The 19,626-nt window shown below is 47.1% G+C and overlaps 1 protein-coding gene across 5 annotated transcripts in view; it reads right to left on the bottom strand.

Annotated features, from left to right (window-relative positions):
- The window catches only part of LOC138751914 (sodium channel protein type 1 subunit alpha-like), a 299,966-nt gene that overhangs the window by 79,170 nt on the left and 201,170 nt on the right, over positions 1–19,626 (bottom strand). For all 5 annotated transcript variants that reach the window (XM_069914861.1, XM_069914864.1, XM_069914862.1 and 2 more), the window contains exons 16-17: positions 9,917–10,071; positions 4,929–5,102 (exon numbers count right to left, since the gene is read on the bottom strand). In XM_069914861.1, coding sequence (XP_069770962.1) covers positions 4,929–5,102; positions 9,917–10,071 — 329 coding nt within the window. The remainder of the gene's footprint in view (positions 1–4,928; positions 5,103–9,916; positions 10,072–19,626) is intronic.

Here is a 19,626-nt window from a genome sequence, read left to right on the forward strand (position 1 = left end):
GTTAGTTAGGAAGGTGCAGTCTTTAGGTATAAATTTTAAGATAGTCAAATGGATTGAACATTGGCTGAAAGGGAGAGGCCAGAGAGTGGTGGTGGATAATTGTCTGTCAGGTTGGAGGCCGGTGACCAGTGGTGTGCCTCAAGGATCTGTATCTGTGTTGTTCGTTATATACATTAATGATCTAGATGATGGGGTGGTGAATTGGATTAGTAAATATGCAGACAATACTAAGATAGGTGGAATAGTGGATAATGAAGAAGGTTTTCAAGGATTGCAGAGGGATTTAGAAAAGTGGGCTGAAAAATGGCAGATGGAATTTAATGCTGATAAGTGTGAGGTGCTTCATTTTGGTAAGAAGAATCAGAATAGGACATACGTGGTAAATGGGAGAGCATTGAGGAATACAGAAGAGCAGAAAGATTTAGGAGTAACGGTACATCGTTCCCTGAAGGTAGAAACTCACGTGAATAGGGTGGTGAAGAAGGCTTTTAGTATGCTGGCCTTTATCAATCATTGCATGGAATATAGGAGTTGGGAGGTGATGTTGAGATTGTATAAGACGTTGGTGCGGCCTAATTTGGAGTTCTGTGTGCAGTTCTGGTCGCCTAATTATAGGAAGGATATAAACAGAGTGGAGAGAGTGCAGAGAAGGTTTACCAGAATGTTACCTGGGTTTAAGCATCTAGAGTATAGGGAGAGATTGGACAGATTAGGTCTTTATTCTTTGGAGCGTAGAAGGTTGAGAGGGGATTTGATAGAAGTATTTAAGATTATGAAAGGGATAGACAGAGTGGATGTGGATAGACTATTTCCGTTAAGAGGAGGAAAGATTAAAACAAGAGGACATGAGTTAAGAATTAAGGGGCAGATGTTTAGAGGTAACATGAGGGGGAACTTCTTTACTCAGAGAGTGGTAGCCGTGTGGAATGATCTTCCGGGAGAAATAGTGGCGGCGGAGTCAATTGTATTATTTAAGAAAAGGTTGGACAGGTCTATGGATGAGAAGAAGATGGAGGGTTATGGGCATTGTGCAGGGAGGTGGGACTAGAAAGGGGTGTTTGGTTCGGTGCGGACTAGAAGGGCCTAATGGCCTGTTTCCGTGCTGTAATTGTTATGTTATGTTATGTTATGTTAGAGAAGATGCTTTATTGCCCAACTCACGATCTACAGGCCATTTTATAGTGGAAAATAAAGTGATTGTGAAGACAAACATCCTGTCTTTAAATCACTTCACTTACCTCCACAAAAGGTCCGAAGGCAGGTTGACTGTCCGAACTCGCTCCACCTTCCATCAGCCTAGGGGGGTGGACTCAGAGCTGGAGAGAAGTGGCTGCACCTCCTCTGTAAAAGGATTGCCGCTGAAAGCAGTTCCAAAAGGGAGGACCAGTGCCGCCGTCAGCCCACGAACAAGAACGCGAATTTTAAAGAGTCCACATAGTCAAAAAAAGGCTATCGCATTGCGCAGATCACCCCGAGTCCCAAGAGCCCTCGTACCTCTTGTCAGCCGCCATTTCCAGCAGAGGCCGCTTTCCCTTCCCAGTGCCTACAATTGGCGTCACGGTGGCGGTGCCCTTTTCGCCCCGCCTCCTTCAGTTTCGGAAGCCGACTCGCGGCTCACCCCGCGCAAAAGCACCGCGCGATCCGCAACTTTGGTTGCCGGCTTGAGCCGGCGTTTATGCGTCTTTTGTGCATGAAAACTGGAATTGGAAAGGTGGATTGGGTGTTCACACTGAAAGTGGATCACTAAGGCCTTTTAGCTTCCCAGGGCTAAAGGGGGCAGGACATGAAGCAGCATCCCCCTTTGCTGTGACGAAGAACATACGTGGCGAGAAGTGAACTCGCTCTGAGCATAATAATGGAGGCCGAGCCGTAGGTATGAATGCCAGCTGAGTACCTCTCTTGCAGTATCAGAACAAGCAAATCTTTTGCGCATTGTAATAGTCTTTTTTTTTGCGCATGATATGCCCCAATCTTGTTCAGAAGGTTAATTTTAAAATCCAAGCACTTTGGTCGCAGGCTGAGGATGCCGTCCCAACATCATCAGCCACTCCCCCCCCCACCCCCCCCGGGGCCAGTTCCAGCACTCATAAGTTTATGCAGGAGGCAGTGCGACTTTTCCCCACCTCTGGCACAAGGTCCCTTGGCAGAGCAAACACGGAGAGAATTGGACCCGCCAATCCACCTTTTCTGCATTCATGCAGGTGGGTGAAGTGTATAAAAGCAAGAGGAAAGCTGGCTTGAGGATTCTATGTAAAAGGACATCGTGTTCAGCACAGACCCATGGGCCGATGCATTGGTTGTATGTTCGAAGGTTCGGAAAGAAGACAGGGTCTGTGGATCCCCTTATTCCTTCACTTGTTTTTACACATATTCTCTATTCACAGTGGAGTGGAGGGAAGTGGAGGAGAAGAGTAGTGTGGAGGGGAATGGAGTGGAAGAGTAGAGCAGAGGGGAGTGGAGGGGAATGGAGTGGAAGAGTAGAGTGGAGGGGATTGGAGGGGAAGCGTAGAGTGGAGGGGAATGGAGTGGAAGAGTAGAGTTGAGGGGAAGAGTAGAGTGGAGGGAAGTGGAGGGAAAAAGTAGAGTGGAGGGGAAGAGTAGGGAGGAGGAGAGTGGAAGAGAAGAGTAGAAGGGATGGGAGTGGAGGGGAAGAATAGAGCAGAGTGGAGTGGAGGGGAAGAGTAGAACAAAGGGAGGTGGAGGGGAAGAGTAGAGTGGAGGGGGAGTAGAACAGAGGGAGGTGGAGGGAAAGAGTAGAGCGGAGGAGAAGAGTAAAGTGGAGGAGAGGAGGCAAGGGTAGGGGTCCAATAAAACCTCAGGGTATCAATGATCACCAACCAAGAGAAAAACCAGAACAGTGGAAAAGAGTGAAATATTTCTGTTCATTGAAAGAATTTTTAATTAAAAAGAAACAAATATTTTGATGACTATTTGGCTGGATGGGGTCAGTGTCGCAGAAACAGGCCCTTCAGCACACAGTGTCGAGGCCGACCGTCTCACCGATCTACACTGACCCTACTGCCCTGCATTAACTTCATAGTCCTCTCTACCCTGCTCATTCAGAGTATCTGCCCATTGTCTCGTGCACTTCCACACCAAGTCCACCTGCATACTGGAGGAACGACACTGCATCTCCAGCTCGGGCATCCTCCAAGCACATAGCATTAACCAACTTCTCCGTTTTTCATTCAACCCCCACCCTCCCATCTTCACTGCCCACCCCCCCCCCCACCCTGTCTCCTTTCCTTCAGCTCTGTCTTTCTCTCTCTCTCTTCCCTTTCCCTCCGTCTCCTGTCACAGAGCCAAAATCAACTCTCACCTTTCCTCTTACCGTATCCAATTAACACCTTCTGTCTGTTGGGCTGGACTCCTCCCCCTCTCATTCTTCCCCCCTTATTGGGACATCTGCCTGCTTTATGCTTATACCTTGGCCTGAATCGTCGGTAATACATCTTTATCTCCCATGAATGCTGCGAGACCGGCTGGGTTCTTCCAGCATTTCTGTGTGGTTTTACTGCAATCACAGTGTCTGCAGACTTCTGTGTTTCACTCCATTCAAGTATCTGTCCGTATACCTCCTGAATGTTCAAACTGCCTTTATTGCCATGTAATAAAGCAAGTGTAATATTACACGAAATTGCATTTAGTCTGCTGTAAGGCAGACAAAGATGAATCAACAGCAGAAATTGCCCATTACAGTCAGCAAAAGTCCGTGGGTTCTCCTCCTGTGGCCTCTGCAGCCGCACAGACTTCAGTCTAAACCCCGAGCTCCAGATTCAAAGCTCTGTCACTATCAGGAAGCCTTCAGTGCCCTCGGCCCCTTCTCGCATCCTGGCTCTGTAGTTAATGTTCCTGTTCTCTTCAATCCTCCCTCCTCTCACCTGAAACTTCTGCCATCTTGCTTTACCCCCTGCTCCACCACAGGAAAAAAGATTCTGGTGATCTCATCCACCTCATCGTGCCACCTCTTGGCTTCTGTTGCACTCGGGAAATCAGACCCATCCTATCCAACCTCTCCTTAGAAGTCAAGCCCTCCAATCCAGGCAACATCCCTGTGAATCTGTCCTGAACCCTTTCGAAGTTAATCGCCTTTTTCCCCCTGAGGTGTGGTGATCAGAACTGTACACAAGTAACCCGTATTTGGTTTAGAGGAAATGTTGCAAGATTAATCCTCCTGGCATATATTCCCACTTGATGCAACAGTAAGTCTAAAACTCCGGATGCCAGAAAGCTTGTCAGAAAATTTCAAACTTTGAAAATATAGTGACTTTTTATATGTGTGCGTGCGTGCATAACCACCACAGATACACAGTGGCATTATTATTTTTCTTTCAAACTCCTCGTCTTGACAAATGAAGCAGGCTGCATTTGCTAATGAATAAGTTATCTATATTTATCTCTTCTTTATTTCTCCTTAAACTTGAATTTTTAAAGTACCGCCTGAGAATCCAGAAAATCTAAAAATGTGTGTGTGTGTGTGTGTGTATCTGTATGTGTATGAGTGCATGTGCGTGCCTGTGTTTGTGTGCATGCATGCGTAGGTGTGGATATGTCTGTGCGCGTGTGGGTGTATGGGCACTGTTCAATATTCAAGGACCCACTGGTCAAAGGACAGAAAGGATGGGGTTTGGGAAGGTCTATCCTTGTTTGGTCGAACACGCAGGGAATGAGGTGACCTGCTACCTTCATTACCACCACAAATCTCCAGTGCTCAGGGGAAACCACTGACAGTCGCACTTTCCGGAGCTTATTCTATGACTTATGCAAAAGACAAAGTGCAATCAAGGCACACATGTAAACATCTAGAGAGGAAATGAAGTCAAGCCTCCAAAACAACATGAGAGTTTCCATCGGGAGGTTTCAATTCTGTCGATTTTGACAGGTTTCAATTTTGCCCTGGAGTCTCCACGCTCCGCACTCGTACTTACCGCCACAATGAGGAAGTCTAGCCAGCACCAGGCATTGGTGAAATACTTCTTGAAGCCGTAGGCCACCCATTTGAGGAGCATCTCCAGCACAAAGACATAGGTGAAGACTTTGTCCAAATATTCCAGCACCACCTTTATCACCGGCTTTTTATCAATGTTGACGTCTTCAAAGGTCTGTAGGGCACACAAACAGGCAATCAGCGTGGAAAGACTAGAATGAATGGGAGCAGAAATAGGTTATTCAGTCCATACAGTCTACCCCATCATGAGCCGATGAAAAGTTCCTTTAACTGTCACGTTATAATACCGGGAAACCAATACCCCATGACAAAACTCTGCCCGCCGTCGAGGACATCTATGTGGAACGCTGCCATCAGAGAACAGCAGCAAGGATCCACACCACCTAGCACACACCCTGTTCCCGCTGCTGCCATCAGGAAAGAGGTGTAGGTGCCACCAGACTCGCACCACCAGGCTCAGGAGCTGCAGCTCCCCCTCCTCCATCAAACTCCTCAACAACCAACTCCATCAGAGACTCCTTGAAGGACTCAAGCACTTTATTGATTATTTTTCATCTGTATTGCACAGATAGTCGTTTACTCTTTATTTGTTTACATGTGAACAGTTTTTTTTTGCTCTATCAATTAGTGGTAATCCTGCCTCGCCCACAGGAAAAAGAATCTCAGGGTTGTATGTGATGACATGTGTGTAATCTGGCAATAAATCTGATGCACTAAAAATGTAATGCAGGGTATCTTTGGTTTGGCTTCGCGAATGAAGATTTGTGGAGGGGTAAATGTCCACGTCAGCTGCAGGCTCGTTTGTGGCTGACAAGTCCGATGCGGGACAGGCAGATACGGTTGCAGCGGTTGCAGGGGAAAATTGGTTGGTTGGGGTTGGGTGTTGGGTTTTTCCTCCTTTGCCTTTTGTCAGTGAGGTAGGCTCTGCGGTCTTCTTCAAAGGAGGTTGCTGCCCGCCAAACTGTGAGGCGCCAAGATGCACGGTTTGAGGCGATATCAGCCCACTGGCGGTGGTCAATGTGGCAGGCACCAAGAGATTTCTTTAGGCAGTCCTTGTACCTTTTCTTTGGTGCACCTCTGTCACGGTGGCCAGTGGAGAGCTCGCCATATAATACGATCTTGGGAAGGCGATGGTCCTCCATTCTGGAGACGTGACCCATCCAGCGCAGCTGGATCTTCAGCAGCGTGGACTCGATGCTGTCGACCTCTGCCATCTCGAGTACTTCGACGTTAGGGGTGTAAGCGCTCCAATGGATGTTGAGGATGGAGCGGAGACAACGCTGGTGGAAGCGTTCTAGGAGCCGTAGGTGGTGCCGGTAGAGGACCCACGATTCGGAGCCGAACAGGAGTGTGGGTATGACAACGGCTCTGTATACGCTTATCTTTGTGAGGTTTTTCAGTTGGTTGTTTTTCCAGACTCTTTTGTGTAGTCTTCCAAAGGCACTATTTGCCTTGGCGAGTCTACTTCAACTATTTTCTGCCGTAAGGCAAAGAAAGGGTTGCCCTGAGCATTGCCTGGCACCCCTTACAGTCAGAGAAAGAGAAGCAATAGGGCGTCCCTTCAGAGACACAAAGTGTCCTATTTTCCCACTCAGCCCCACTGCCTGGCCTTCTTTCCAGAACCTTTGGCTAATCAAGAACCTATCAATCTCTGCCTTAAGTAAAACACGAAAGTCTGCAGGCTTCATGGCTTCAGGCTTGAGCCCTTTATCTAGGTATGGGCAAAATCTCTGCCTTAAAACGCGACACAGTTGAGAAGAGTGAGCAGCTCACACCGAAACTGAACCCCACCAGCTTCCCGAGCTGGCTGGTGTGGGTACGATAGTGAAATGGTGCCACGCACTGTGCCCAGCTACAGGAAAGCTGTCACTGAGCAGAAATGGGCGCAGAAGATTCGGGGAGACGTTACCGGGACTGGTTGAGGCTTGAGTTGGAACGGGAGGCTGGACAGGCTGCAATGTTTCTCCCTGCAGTATATGGAGGACATTACAGAAGGTTATAAAATCATGAAAGGCATAGATAAGGACATTTTCCCAGGGTAGGGGAGTCTAAAACTGGAGGGAAAAGATTCAAGGTGGAAGTGGAAAGATTTAAAAGGGAACTGAGAGGGACAATGTCTTCAAACAGAGAGTGGTAGATATATTTAATGTCCCAGAGGTGGGGACAGTTACAATGTTACAGACAGGTATATGAATAGGAAAGTCCATGGTCCACTGGTGGGCCACAGCGTGTTTCCATGTGGGTCTTTAAAAATGTTAAATAAAATATTTTAAATTAGAATAAAAAGATGTGTTTCTTACAGAGCTGCCTTTGACTTGCCACTAGTGGGCTATGACAATGCCAGGCCAGAAGTCAGGTGGGCCTTTAGACCGAAGAACGATGAGAACCATTGGTTTGGGCAGATAGGGGGCGAACACAGGCAAATGGGACTAGGCCAGGTGAGCAGCTTCACCAGCATGGATATTGGGCTGAAGGGCCTGCTTCCATGCTGTAAAACTCAATGTCTCTGTCACCCCTGACTGGACCCGTGACGGACGAAGCCACACTTCTTTCTCCACCCAATCCATTGTGTCAGTCAAGAAGTGGTGAGAATGTCAAGCACAAAAGTGCAATGTGCCAAGGCCCTGAAATCCTTCTTGCTTTGCTGCAGTTCCAAAGGAATCTAAAACTTAAATTTGGACATCCAGCACGGTAAGAGGCCCCTCAAATACATCAATTAATCTACAACCCCTGTATTTTTTTGGAGGGTGGGAGGAATCCCACACAGACACGGGGAGAGTATACAAGCTCCTTACAGACAGCTCCGGTTTCGAACCCCGGTCGCTGGTGCAGTGGCAGCCTTGCATTACCCTCGCTTCCATATAAGTATCAAGTTCTGTATACAGTGGTTCTCAACCTTTTTCTTTCCACTCACTCACCACTTTAAGTATTTCCTAGGCCATTGGTGCTCTGTGATTAGCAAGGGATTGCTTCAGGTGAGATGAGGGTGGGAAGAAAAAGTTTGGAAACCCCTGTTTTAATCATCCCTCATTGACTCGTTATGTGCACGGTTTCAGAACTCCAAAGGAAATGGGCCAATGACAAGTTTTCTCAAGCAAAATATTTCAGGAACAATTGGGCCTAGAGCAGTGATTCTCAACCTTCCCTTCCCACTCACATCCCACCTTAAACAATCCCTTACTAATCACAGAGCACCGATGGCCTAGAAATTACTTAAAGTGGGATGTGAGTGGAAAGAAAAAGGTTGAAAACCACAAGAGAAAAAAAAAAGACAATAAATGTAAAAGGAGAGATAAAGCTAAAAAGCCGTCAACACGAGAGGGTATGGAGGGAAGAGAACATGCCACGAAAGTGAGAACTCTAAATTCCTGGCGTTGCCAGGCAGTCTCCAAAGTCAGGACAAATGAGACTGGGTGAGAGATGAGATGGACTTGCAGTTCTGCCATATCCAAGGAAAAGCAGCAAGAGATTCCCGCCACCTTCTGGAGTATATGCTATACTATAAAGTACTGGTGAAACCTCACTTGGAATACTGTGTACAGTTTTGGGCACCGCAGTTGAGAAAAGAGATGCTGGTGTTGGAGAGGGTTGAGAGATTTACTAGAGGAACGACTGTCGGCTCTAGGACTGTACTGCTGGAATACAGAAGGATGAGGGGGGGACCTCGTTGGGGCATTTTGAATGCTGAAAGGCCTGGACAGAGTAGATGTGGCAAGGTTGTTTCTCATGGGATTCTAAGACATGAGGGCACAGCGTCAGGATAAAAGGGCGTCAATTTAAGACAGAGATGCAGAAAAATATCTTCAGTCAGAGGATTGTGAGTCCGCGGAACTTGTTGCCACAGGCAGCTGTGGGTGTTGGGTGTATTTAAGGCAGAGCTTGACCAGGTTTTGATGAGTCAGGGCATCAAGGTTCATGGGGAGAAAGCTGGGGAGTGCGGCTGAGGGGGAGGATGGACCATGATTAGAATGGTGGAACGGATTCTATGGGCCAATGGGCCGACTTCTTCTCCTGTATCTCATGATATGCTCTGAGCTGAGATGATGGTGGGGGCAGGGTGAGGGAGGGGTTTGGGGTGAAGACGAGTTGGACATTTGACCAGGCAGAAGTGTTTAGACAAGCACTTGAAAGACCAAGGGAAAGAAGGCCCAAAGTTGAGGAATAGGATTTGTCTGGAGAGGTACTCAAAGTCATCACATATGCACAGTGGGTCGTAGAAATCTGCTTCATAGAACATAGAACAGTACAGCACAGGCCCTTTGGCCCGCAATGTTGTGCTGTCCTTTAGACCTTGCCTCCCACATAACCCTCCATTTTAAATTCCTCCACATATTTGTCTAGTCAGCTCTTGAAATTCACCAACGTACCTGCCTCCGCCACTGACCCAGGTCATGCATTCCGTACACCAACCACTCTCTGGGTAAAAAAAACATCCTCTAATATCTCCCTTGTACATCCCACCTATTACCTTAAAGCCACACCCTCTTGTATTGAGCAATGGTGCCCTGGGAAGGAGGTGCTGGCCGTCCACTCTATTTTAGTACCTCTGCTTCCAGGTTGAATGACCCGTGGACAACTTGTGAAGTCATAGGATTATTCAGCATGGGGACAGGTCCTGGCTCCGCTCGTCCAAGGTGTCTATCTTTTACCTGTGTTTGGCCCATCTCCCTCTCAACCTTTCCTACCTAGGCGCTGGTCCAAATGTCTTTTTGCATTGCAAATGGACCACCCGCCTCTCCCACTTCCTCCAGCAGTCCAGGGGGCGCGAGGGAACAAAAGCAAGAGTTATAAAAGCGGGTACTTCACGGCCAGAACTCAGAGGTAGAGTCAGTCCATTTCACAGCACAGAAGCAGGCCCTTTGGCCCAACATCTCCATGCCAGCCAAGCTAGTCCCATCCGACTGCATTCGCCCCCTATTCCTCGGAACCTTCCCTATCCATGTAACTTACAGTAAGTTTGCAACTGACCAGGGCTCCGCTGCTCAGCAGGATCATGAAAATGATGAAGGTCTCGAACCAGTTGTGTTCCACAATTTTGTAGCAGGTTTTCCTCAGGTTCCACCAAACCCTGCCCGAGCCAGTGGTGATGTTAATCTGACAGCAGCTGCAGTGATGGATACAAGCTGTGGAGGGGGAGGGAGGGGGAGAGAGAGAGAGAGAGAGAGAGAGACAGAGAGAGAGAGAGAGAGAGAGAGAGAGAGAGAGAAAGAGAGAGAGAGAGAGAGAGAGGATCAGGGCTCTTCCGGAATGAAGGAATGGCAATCCGAGTCCTTCCCAACCTGGGAGAAGGGAGGAATTCGCCATGAGGTGGGGTCCCCATTAGGAAGCTTCACCCTCAGTCCCTTCACCAGAGGCTCAGTCCCCAGAGGGATCTTCACCTGGCATCCCACCGAGCATCTGGTCAGTGAGAATTTATTTACTTAAAGGCAAGGATGCCATTCAGCCCCTCAGATCCAGGGCAATTCCATCAGTCCCATTAACCTCCCCCCCCCCACCACCTCTCCACCTCCCCTCTGTCTGACAGGCCAATCAATACTGTGCCTTGTGTCATGATCTCACACCAAGGAGGAATTTAAAGCTGCGTGTCTCTGGCTTGAGAACACAGCATCCTCTAATATTCCTGCCCACCTCTCTATGCCAAACATGGTGCCCAAATCAAACTAAAATTCTGCTGCCTTTTTACGTGTTTACCCCTTTTATGTGTTTACTTCAAAGCCTCAAGAGCTACTATTGCATCTGCTTCCACCACCACTACCCCTGTCAGCCCGTTCCATGCACCCACCACTCTGTGCTGCATATCTCCTTTAAATCATTCCCCCCCCCCCCACCCACCCATATTTTATCACAATATTAATTATTCTCTATAATATTTTAAGTTTTACCATAATCTCCGTGCTCTTACATTCTATATGTGTTTGGTTCCCAGCGAATCATGTTTTCTACCTGACCTCATACCTTTGACTGTGCTTGGCCCACTTCTCCCTCTCATCCTTTCCGATCCATGCACTGGTCCAATGTCCTTTAACAGTGTAGTTTTCGCTGTCTCTCCCACTTCCTCCGAGAGCCATGGGGATGTGGGAGAACGAAGGCACGGCCTATACTCTACTTTCCTTCTGCAGTCGCTCCACTCTCCTCGTCTTCTAACACTGAATGGACCTCCCTCTGCAACTCCATATTCTATCCTGCATTTTCATTGCTGGATTGGCGAGTTGGGTAGCACACAAAATGAGCTTTCTCTCAGTGCATGTGATAACCTGGCTGATGACAAGAAGCATCCCAGGTGTCTTCTTCACCATCTCAGCTTCAGGCTGAGTTTGAAAATTCGCGCTCAAAATGACATGGAATGGCTTACAAATACAGGGAGGGTACTATAGAAATGCATGCTGCTACTGTTTGATGGATGGAGGTTCAATATCAATATCAGTGAGGCCAATGTTCACCAGCCAAATCATTCTTGCTTGGTGAACCTGCTCTGTGTCACCTCCCTGGGGAACGTGTGGTGTGCTGAGGTATGATTGCTGAGAGCCGGGGGGAAGATACAGCGTTGTGCTCAACCTGTCTGAGGGCTGTTTCTGTGCAACCTTCCTCTGACAAAATGTCTGAAGAACAGAGACCAGCCAGTTTGAAAAAAAGCTTTGCTTAATGACAACAGAAACCACTGTTCTGAACTCACGGCAATGCGGTTGGTGTCGTGGTTACAGCACCAGCGATCTAGACTGGGGTTCAAATTCCACGTTGTCTGTAAGGAGTTTGTTCGTTCTCCCCGTGTCTGCATGGGTTTTCCCCGGGGGATCCAGTTTCCTCCCTCCGTTCAAAACGTACTGGGGCTGTGGGACAATTTGGTGAAATTGGGCTAAAAGGCCCTGCTAGTGAGCCATATGTCTAAACTTTTAAACATTAAATTAATTGTTTTTTTTTAATTATCAAGAAGATTGCAAGTGGCTTCCTTAGCAAGTTACCATGGCTGCTGTGTCCAACAGATCTCAACACTGCGCCACATTAGAACAGTACAGCGAAGTACAGGCTCTTCAGTCCACAGTATTATGCCAACCTGCATAAACCTACTGCACAACAATCTCACCCTTCCCACCCTCACATCCATAACCCTCCATTTTCCTTACATCCGTGCGCCTATCCCCATTGACCCAGTCTCCACCATTTCTGCCGGTAATGGATTCCAGGCATCCACTGTCTAAAAAAGCTTACATCTGACGTCTCCCCTATACCTCCTCCTCTCACTTTAAATGGATGTCCTCTGGTATTTGTCATTGCTGCCCATGGAGAATGGAGCTGGCTATCCACCCTATGTCCACCCATAATTTTAGGTACCTCCATTGTCACCTTTCATCCTGATTCTTTTTAAAGTTAGAGATACAGGACGGCCACAGATCCTTCCGGCCTGTGGACCAGTGCTACCCGTATACACCGATTAACCTACAACCCACATATGTTTTGAAGGGTGGGAAGAAGCCAGAGCACCCGGAGGATACTCACGCAGACAAAGGGAGAATGCACAAACTTCTTAAAGACAACGTGGGATTCGATCCCAAGTCGGTGGTGCTGTAATAGCATTGTGCTACTGGCTATTCTAACCATGATTTTGGCGAAAACGTCACAGATCACAAGACATAGTAGCAGAAGTAGGCCAATTAGCCCAATGAATCTGCTCCGATATCCCCACAACTGAGTAAATTGAGTCTGGTTTCCAGCTCTACCTCCCGGCCTTCTGGGTCCCTCTGCTGTGGAAACTGGTGTTGCCCTGTGCTTGGGAGAGAATGAACTGAAGGATGTGCATGTTGGCCTAATGTGTTTTCAGGTCCAGCTGTCTGGGCTCTCGCTGGAGATACAGTGTGATCCAGGTACGGAATACTGGGGACCTCCAAGACCAAAGGCTCAGGCAGGAAAAGCACGTTCAAGGATGAAAAAGAAAAAATAGAGTATGAGGAGAGGGGTCCTGATGCTTGAAATCTTGGCTACTGAGGTGAAGTCTGTCAAAATGCAAATTAGTAACAGGAGTTGGCCACTCAGACCCTTCATGATTCAATGGAGACCAATGCTGGATCTGATTATAATCCCAAGCCCAACATTCCTGACTACAACATAGAACACTACAGCACAATACAGGCCCTTTAGCCCTCATTATTGTGCCAACCCAGATATTCCTTTAAAAAAAGGTACTAAACCCTCTCTACCCCATAACCCTCTATTTTTCTTCCATCCATCTACCTGTCTAAGATTCTCTTAAACACGTCTAATGTTTCAACCTCCACCACCATCTCCTGGCAAGGCATTCCAGGCACCCACAACTCTCTGTGTAAAATAACTTACCCCTGATGTCTCCACTAAACTTCCCTCCCTTCACTTTGTACATGTGTCCTCTGGTGTTTGCTGATCCTGCCCTGGGAAACAGGTGCTGACTGACCACCTATCTATGGCTCTCATAATCTTGTAGACTCTATCAAGTTTCCTCTTATCCAATTACAGTCAAAAGTGAAAAGTCCCAGCTCTGATAATCTTAACATAACATAACTTAACAATTACAGCACGGAAACTGGCCATTAGGCCCTTCTAGTCCGCACCGAACCAAACACCCCTTTCTAGTCCCACCTCCCTGCACAATGCCCATAACCCTCCATCTTGTCTCATAAAATTTGTTTTCTTATCCAGGCAACATCCTGGTAAATTTCTGCACCCTCTCCATAGCTTCCACATCCTTCCTATAATGAGGTGACCAGAACTGAACACAATACTATGTGTGGTCTCACCAGAGACTTGTAGAGTTGCAACATGACCTCTCTACTCTGAGCTCAACCCGCCCCCCCCCCCCCACCCCCGTTAATGAATCGCAGCATCCCATTGGCCTTCTTAACTATCCTATTAACCTGTGCGGCAACCTTGAGGGATTATGGATTTGGACTTCCTCCACACTCTTAAATAACCAACCATTAACCCTATACTCAGCCTTCTGGTTTGTCCTTCCAAAATGCATCACCTCACACTTATCCAGATTGAACTCCATCTGCCTCTTTTCTGCCCAACTCTGCATCCTGTCTATATCTTCTTGTAACCTTCGACAACCTTCATGTCATCTGCAAACTTACTGACCCATCCTTCTGCCTCTTCATCCAGGTCATTTATAAAAATCACAAAGAGCTGGGGGGTCCCAGAACAGATCCTTGCGGCACTCGACTAGTCACCGACCACCAAGCAGAATATTTTCCTTCCACTACTACTCTCTGCTTTCTTCCTAAAGGCCAATTTTTTATCCACACAGCCAAGGTTCCACTATTGCCGTGCCTCATGACTTTCTGGATGGGTTTCTTGTGGAGGACCTTGTCAAATGCCTTGCTAAAATCCATGTAGACCACACCTACCACCCGACCCTCATCAATTTATTTAGCCCACGAAACTTTCACCCCCTTGCTGATAAGGGAAGAGAGAGAGAGAGAGAGAGAGAGAGAGAGAGAGAAAGAGAGAGAGAACAAGAAGAAAGGAGACAAGGGTTCAGAGATAGAGGTGGGAGAGAGGGCTAACAGAAATCAGAGAAGTCGATGGTAATACCATCCAGTTGGAGTGTGCCCGGATGAGGAGACGTTCCTTCAATTTGCAGGTGGTCTTAGTCTGGCAGTGCAGGAGACCATGGACAGACATGACAGCAAGGACCAGGGAATTGAAATGGGTGGACACTGGGAGATCCACACCATTGAGGCAGATAGAGCAATGCTTTTTGCTTATACCTTGACGAAGGGCTCAGGCCCAAAATGTTGGTAATATATCTTTATGTCTAATGGATTCTGAGAGACCAGCTAAGTTTCTCCAGCATTTACTGGGTGTTTTTTTATGCTTTGCTGATCGACTATCTCTGCCTTAAAAAATACTCAACAGCCTCTGCTTCCACCGTCCTTGGAGGAGAACAATAGAATCTGCAGCTGCTGGGGTTCAAAGCAATACACAAAAGGACTGGTGAAACTCAGCAGGTCACACCGACAGCATCGACAGGGAGTAAAAGGCAGCCGACGATTTGGGCCTGGCTGGAGTCCTTGGTCAGGGATAGTTGACGGTAAGGAAAAAAGTTCCCCAAGTTCTTGGAGAGAAAAAAAATGGCCTCATACCTGCTTTTGATAAGAGGACCTCTGGTTCTAGATTCTCCCATAAGAAATGCCCTCTTCACATTAAAACTGTCAAGACCACTGAGGTTTTTGTTGAGCCCCTGATCACTCTTTTGAACTCCAGCCAGGACATACAAGATCTTAATTCCAAGGACAACTCAGAGTTCAAGTTTATTATCATCCCATTGTACAAGTACAACCCGATGAAACAGTGTTCTCTAGTACTCATTGCAGGCACACAGCCAGACCCAATGCACATTTAGATGACCAATACACTGGCAGGACAAATACACAAATCTAAAATCTTGCGCGGCCTCTTCAGACAACGATCCCGGTAGATCACGTCAAAGATGAGGGTGGGGGGGGGAGGAAGACGCCAGTGATCCTCTCTGCCACTCTTATGGACCTGTGGGTGGACCTGTGGATCCAATGCTCTGCCAGTACCACTGGTAAGTGGACGCCAAGGGACTTGGTGTTCAGTCCATTGAACAGCTCCAAGCTGCTACCGAAACATTAATGTCCTTCTTGAGGTAGGGAGTCTAACAGCATACATGGAATACCCATCTTTGGTCTCACCAGTTCTTTATATAAATGAAATAAAGCCTCCCTACTTCTGTATTAAAACACCAATGTGCCAATTCAGAAGAAAAATTGAGGAACAAATGGATCTGGAGTTGGAGACAAGATTAGGAAACTAATGAGGGCCTGTGAAGGACATAATCAGTGTATGTTCCTGTCATGGATAGAAATGTGTACTCCCACACTCTGTGATTGTGTTCTTTACATGGCTGTCTGAACATTAGAGGTAACCTTTTCATCTGCTCGCAGAAGAATTTTCCTTGCTGTCCTGGGTATTGTGTGACCCACATTGTGTCCCATAGAAAGGATATAGCAAGGTTGAAGAGGGTACAGAGGTTTACCAGAATGATTCCAGAAATGAGAAGGATAACATATGAGGAATACTTAGCGGTTCTTGGACTCTATTCATTAGAATATAGAAAAATGAGAGGGGATCTCATAGAAACATCTTGAATAATTAATGGATTGGACAGAGTGGATGTAAATAAGATGATTCCCCTGTTGGGTGATTCCAGGTCAAGAGGGCACAGTCTTAGAATTAAAAAGTGCCAATTTACAACAGAGATGAGGAGAAATTTCTTTAGCCAGAGGGTCGTGGATCTGTGGAATTCATTGCCACATGAAGCTGTGGAGGCCGGATCAGTGGCGGAGTTTAAAGAGGTATCTAATTAGTCAGGGCGTCATAGGATATGGAGACGAGGCTGGAACTTGGAACTAGATGCAAGAACAGTTTAGCTCAGGGAGGTTTCAAGGTGCAGACTTGATGGGCCAAATGGTCTGCTTCTGTTTCTTTTTCTTGTGATCTTGTGAATACGCCATATATGATTATGGGCCCACACAGAAAAAAATACTAATTCAACAAACATCACGGATGGACAGCGAGGAAGGATTTCAAAGCTTGCAGAGAATCTGGACCAGCTGGAAAAATGGGCTGAAAAATGGCGGATGGAATTTAATGCGGGCAAGTGTGAGGTGTTGCATCATGGAAGGACAATCCAAGAAAGGACATACACAGTAAATGGTACGGCACTGAGGAGTGCGATAGAACAGAGGGAACTGGGAATACCGATACATAATTCCCTGAAAGAGGAATCACATGTAGATAGGGTTATAAAGAGATAGGGTTCATAAATCAAAGTATTGAGTACAGGAGTTGGGATGTTATGGTAAAGTTGTATAAGTCATTGGAGAGGCCAAATTTGGAGTATTGTGTGCAGTTTTGGTCACCTGACTCGAGGAAAATATCAGTAAGATAGAAAGAGGGCAGAGAATATTTACTAGGATGTTGCTGGGACTTCAAGAACTGAGTTATAGGGAGATGATTAAACAGGTTAGAACTTTTTCCCTGGAGTATAGAAGAATGATGGGAGATTTGATAGAGGTTTACAAAATTATGAGGGGGATAGACAGAGTAAATGCCACCAGGTTTTCCCACTGTGGTTAGGTGAGATACAAACCAGAGGATACGGGTTAAGGGGTGAAAGCGGACAAATTTAAGGGAACATTAGAGGGAATTTCTTCACACAAAGCGAGTGCGGTGGGTGCATGGAATGAGCTGCCAGCTGAAGTGATGAATGTGGACTCGATTTTAATATGTAAGTAAAATTTGGACAGGAAGGAGGAGTATGGAGGGATGTGGACTGGGTGCAGGTCAGCAGGACTACGCAGAATAAATGGCCCTGGCCTGTAATATCCCACGGTTCTATGGATAAATTCAGTTTGGCGTTGAGTAGCTGGTCTGGTTTCTGTGCAGCATAAAGCAATGATGATAGAGACTTAAAAATTCACTTACACAACAGGGGGCTACATATCATTTCCTATTCAAATAAATAATCTCTCCGTCCACCTTCCACTCCATTACAGTGAATGTCAATCGCACCCTACCCCCATCCTCATCCCCGCACTCTGCACAAAGCCACTCGTCTCCATTACTTGGATCTCAGTCATCGCCGAAGGGAATAGCCATTGAAAGCCGCTCTGTTGCCACCGCCCTGGCAGAGCAGGGTGGAATGAGGTTGAAGCTCTTGTGTGGATATCCAGTTTCAGCTGGGTGAGATAGTGTGGGCTCACATGCACACACGATTAATTTAATTTTGAACTTTACATTGAGATCCGGGCTGCCACATTGCACCCACATTAACCCACAACCCTGTACGGTTTTGGAGGGTGGGAGGAAATCAGAGCACCCGGGGAAGACACATGCAGGTCGTGGAAGAACGTACAAAATCCTTACGGATTGTGCTGGATTCGAACCCGGCTCACTGGAGTTGTAATAGTGTCGAGCTAACCGTGCTGCCCAATTCATAGGGCTTTGCATTATGTCGCTCCCGCCAGCAGCCCCACTCCTGTGGCAGGGTGGGCATGCAGGGCGCTCTGAGACCACAGCGCGGACAGAGGAAATGCCGCTGTTCTCAAACTCCTTTCGAATAGCGTAATGTTCTTGGAAAGCTTGGACTGGGGCAACTCAAAACGAAGGAGAATTTGAGATGGTGCAGGGGACCTTAAGTCCTTTCCTTTGGAGTCTGGGCTCACCTTAAATAAAGTAAAAACTCAAAGCTGGAGAAACTCAGCTGGTCAAACAGTGTCCTTTATATAGCAAAGATAAAGATGCAGAACCAACATTTCAGGCTTGAGCCCTTCATCAAGGTTTGAACAAAATGTAGGCAGGCACCCAAACAAAATAGTGGTGGGGAGGGGGCTCCCAGTGTTACTCGTTTCAATTCTGCACCCCTCTTCCATTGCCTTGTGTACTGTCAAACCAAGACCACCCATAAATTGGAGAAGCCACACCTTATTTTCCATCTCCAACCAGATGGCATTAACATCGACTTCTCCGGTTTCTGCCAACCCACTTCCCATTCTGCCTCCTTTCCCTTTCCCTCTGTTTTCCTTCCTCCAGCTCTCCACTCCCTTCCCTCTCCATTCACAAGAGGCATCCCCCCTCCCCCTGTTTGCTGCTGTGCCCTCCCTCACTTACCCACCCATTCCCTCCTGCCTGTGCCCCTCCCTCCCGCCATTTTGTTCAGGTGCCTGCCTACATTTTGGTTGCTCCTTGATGAAGGGCTCAAACCTGAAACATTGGTTATTCCTCTTTATCTGCGCCATGGGAGACCTGCGCCTGTTTTGGAAGAAGCGGATACCACCCCTCCCTAAACCTTTCCGCATCCTTTCCCTCGTAGGCTCAAGTTCAAGTTTATTTTCATCTGACTGCACACAGACAATTAGATTGTGCATCTACCCACCCACACACACACAGGCACACACGCGCGCACACACATCACATAATAATCACATATGTATATAAAGATGTAATTAAAATATATAGAAATATTTTGGAATAATTTACTTGGTTTTGGGATACTTTCCATCAATTGCACAGCCTGGGGGAAGAAGGCTTGCAGCCTGGCAGTCCTATTTCCCAGGCTTCCAGTCTTGATTTTGATCCTCCTGCACCTCCTTATTGATGGTAATGGGTCAAAGATACTCTTTGCTGGTTAAAAAAGGGTCCCCAATAATCGTTTGAGCCCTATTTAGGCAACACCGGGTGAATGTCGTCAATAGAGGAAAGGGAGACCCCAGAGATCTTCTTGGCCATTTTGGTGACCTTATCCTCCAATCCCCCTTAGGAAGCGAGGTGCTGTTGTGCTCTCCTGACTAATGAAGAGGTGTTGTGGGTCACACTAAGCCCACAACCCTATCCTCTCCTGCTGCGTGACCTGCTGAGTTTCTCCAGCATGTTTGTGGGTTTGTACGGCTTTCTCCAATATTCTGTAATTCTGGTCCTGACTAATGAATCAGCCTTTGGTCCTCCCTGAAGGACAAACTAGGCCAATGAACTGAACGGGACATCGACGGATTTCCACGATGTTAAATAAAAAAGATCATTTGATGCTGGTCAGCAGGAATTTGTAACGTTTGTTTGGGCAACTCAGCGGCCTTCCAGATCGAGATGCTTGTTGACATTAGTGCAGTTCAAGTGGATGTGAAGGA

The sequence above is a fragment of the Narcine bancroftii genome, chromosome 1, assembly GCF_036971445.1.
Source record: "Narcine bancroftii isolate sNarBan1 chromosome 1, sNarBan1.hap1, whole genome shotgun sequence".
Lineage (NCBI taxonomy): Eukaryota > Metazoa > Chordata > Chondrichthyes > Torpediniformes > Narcinidae > Narcine > Narcine bancroftii.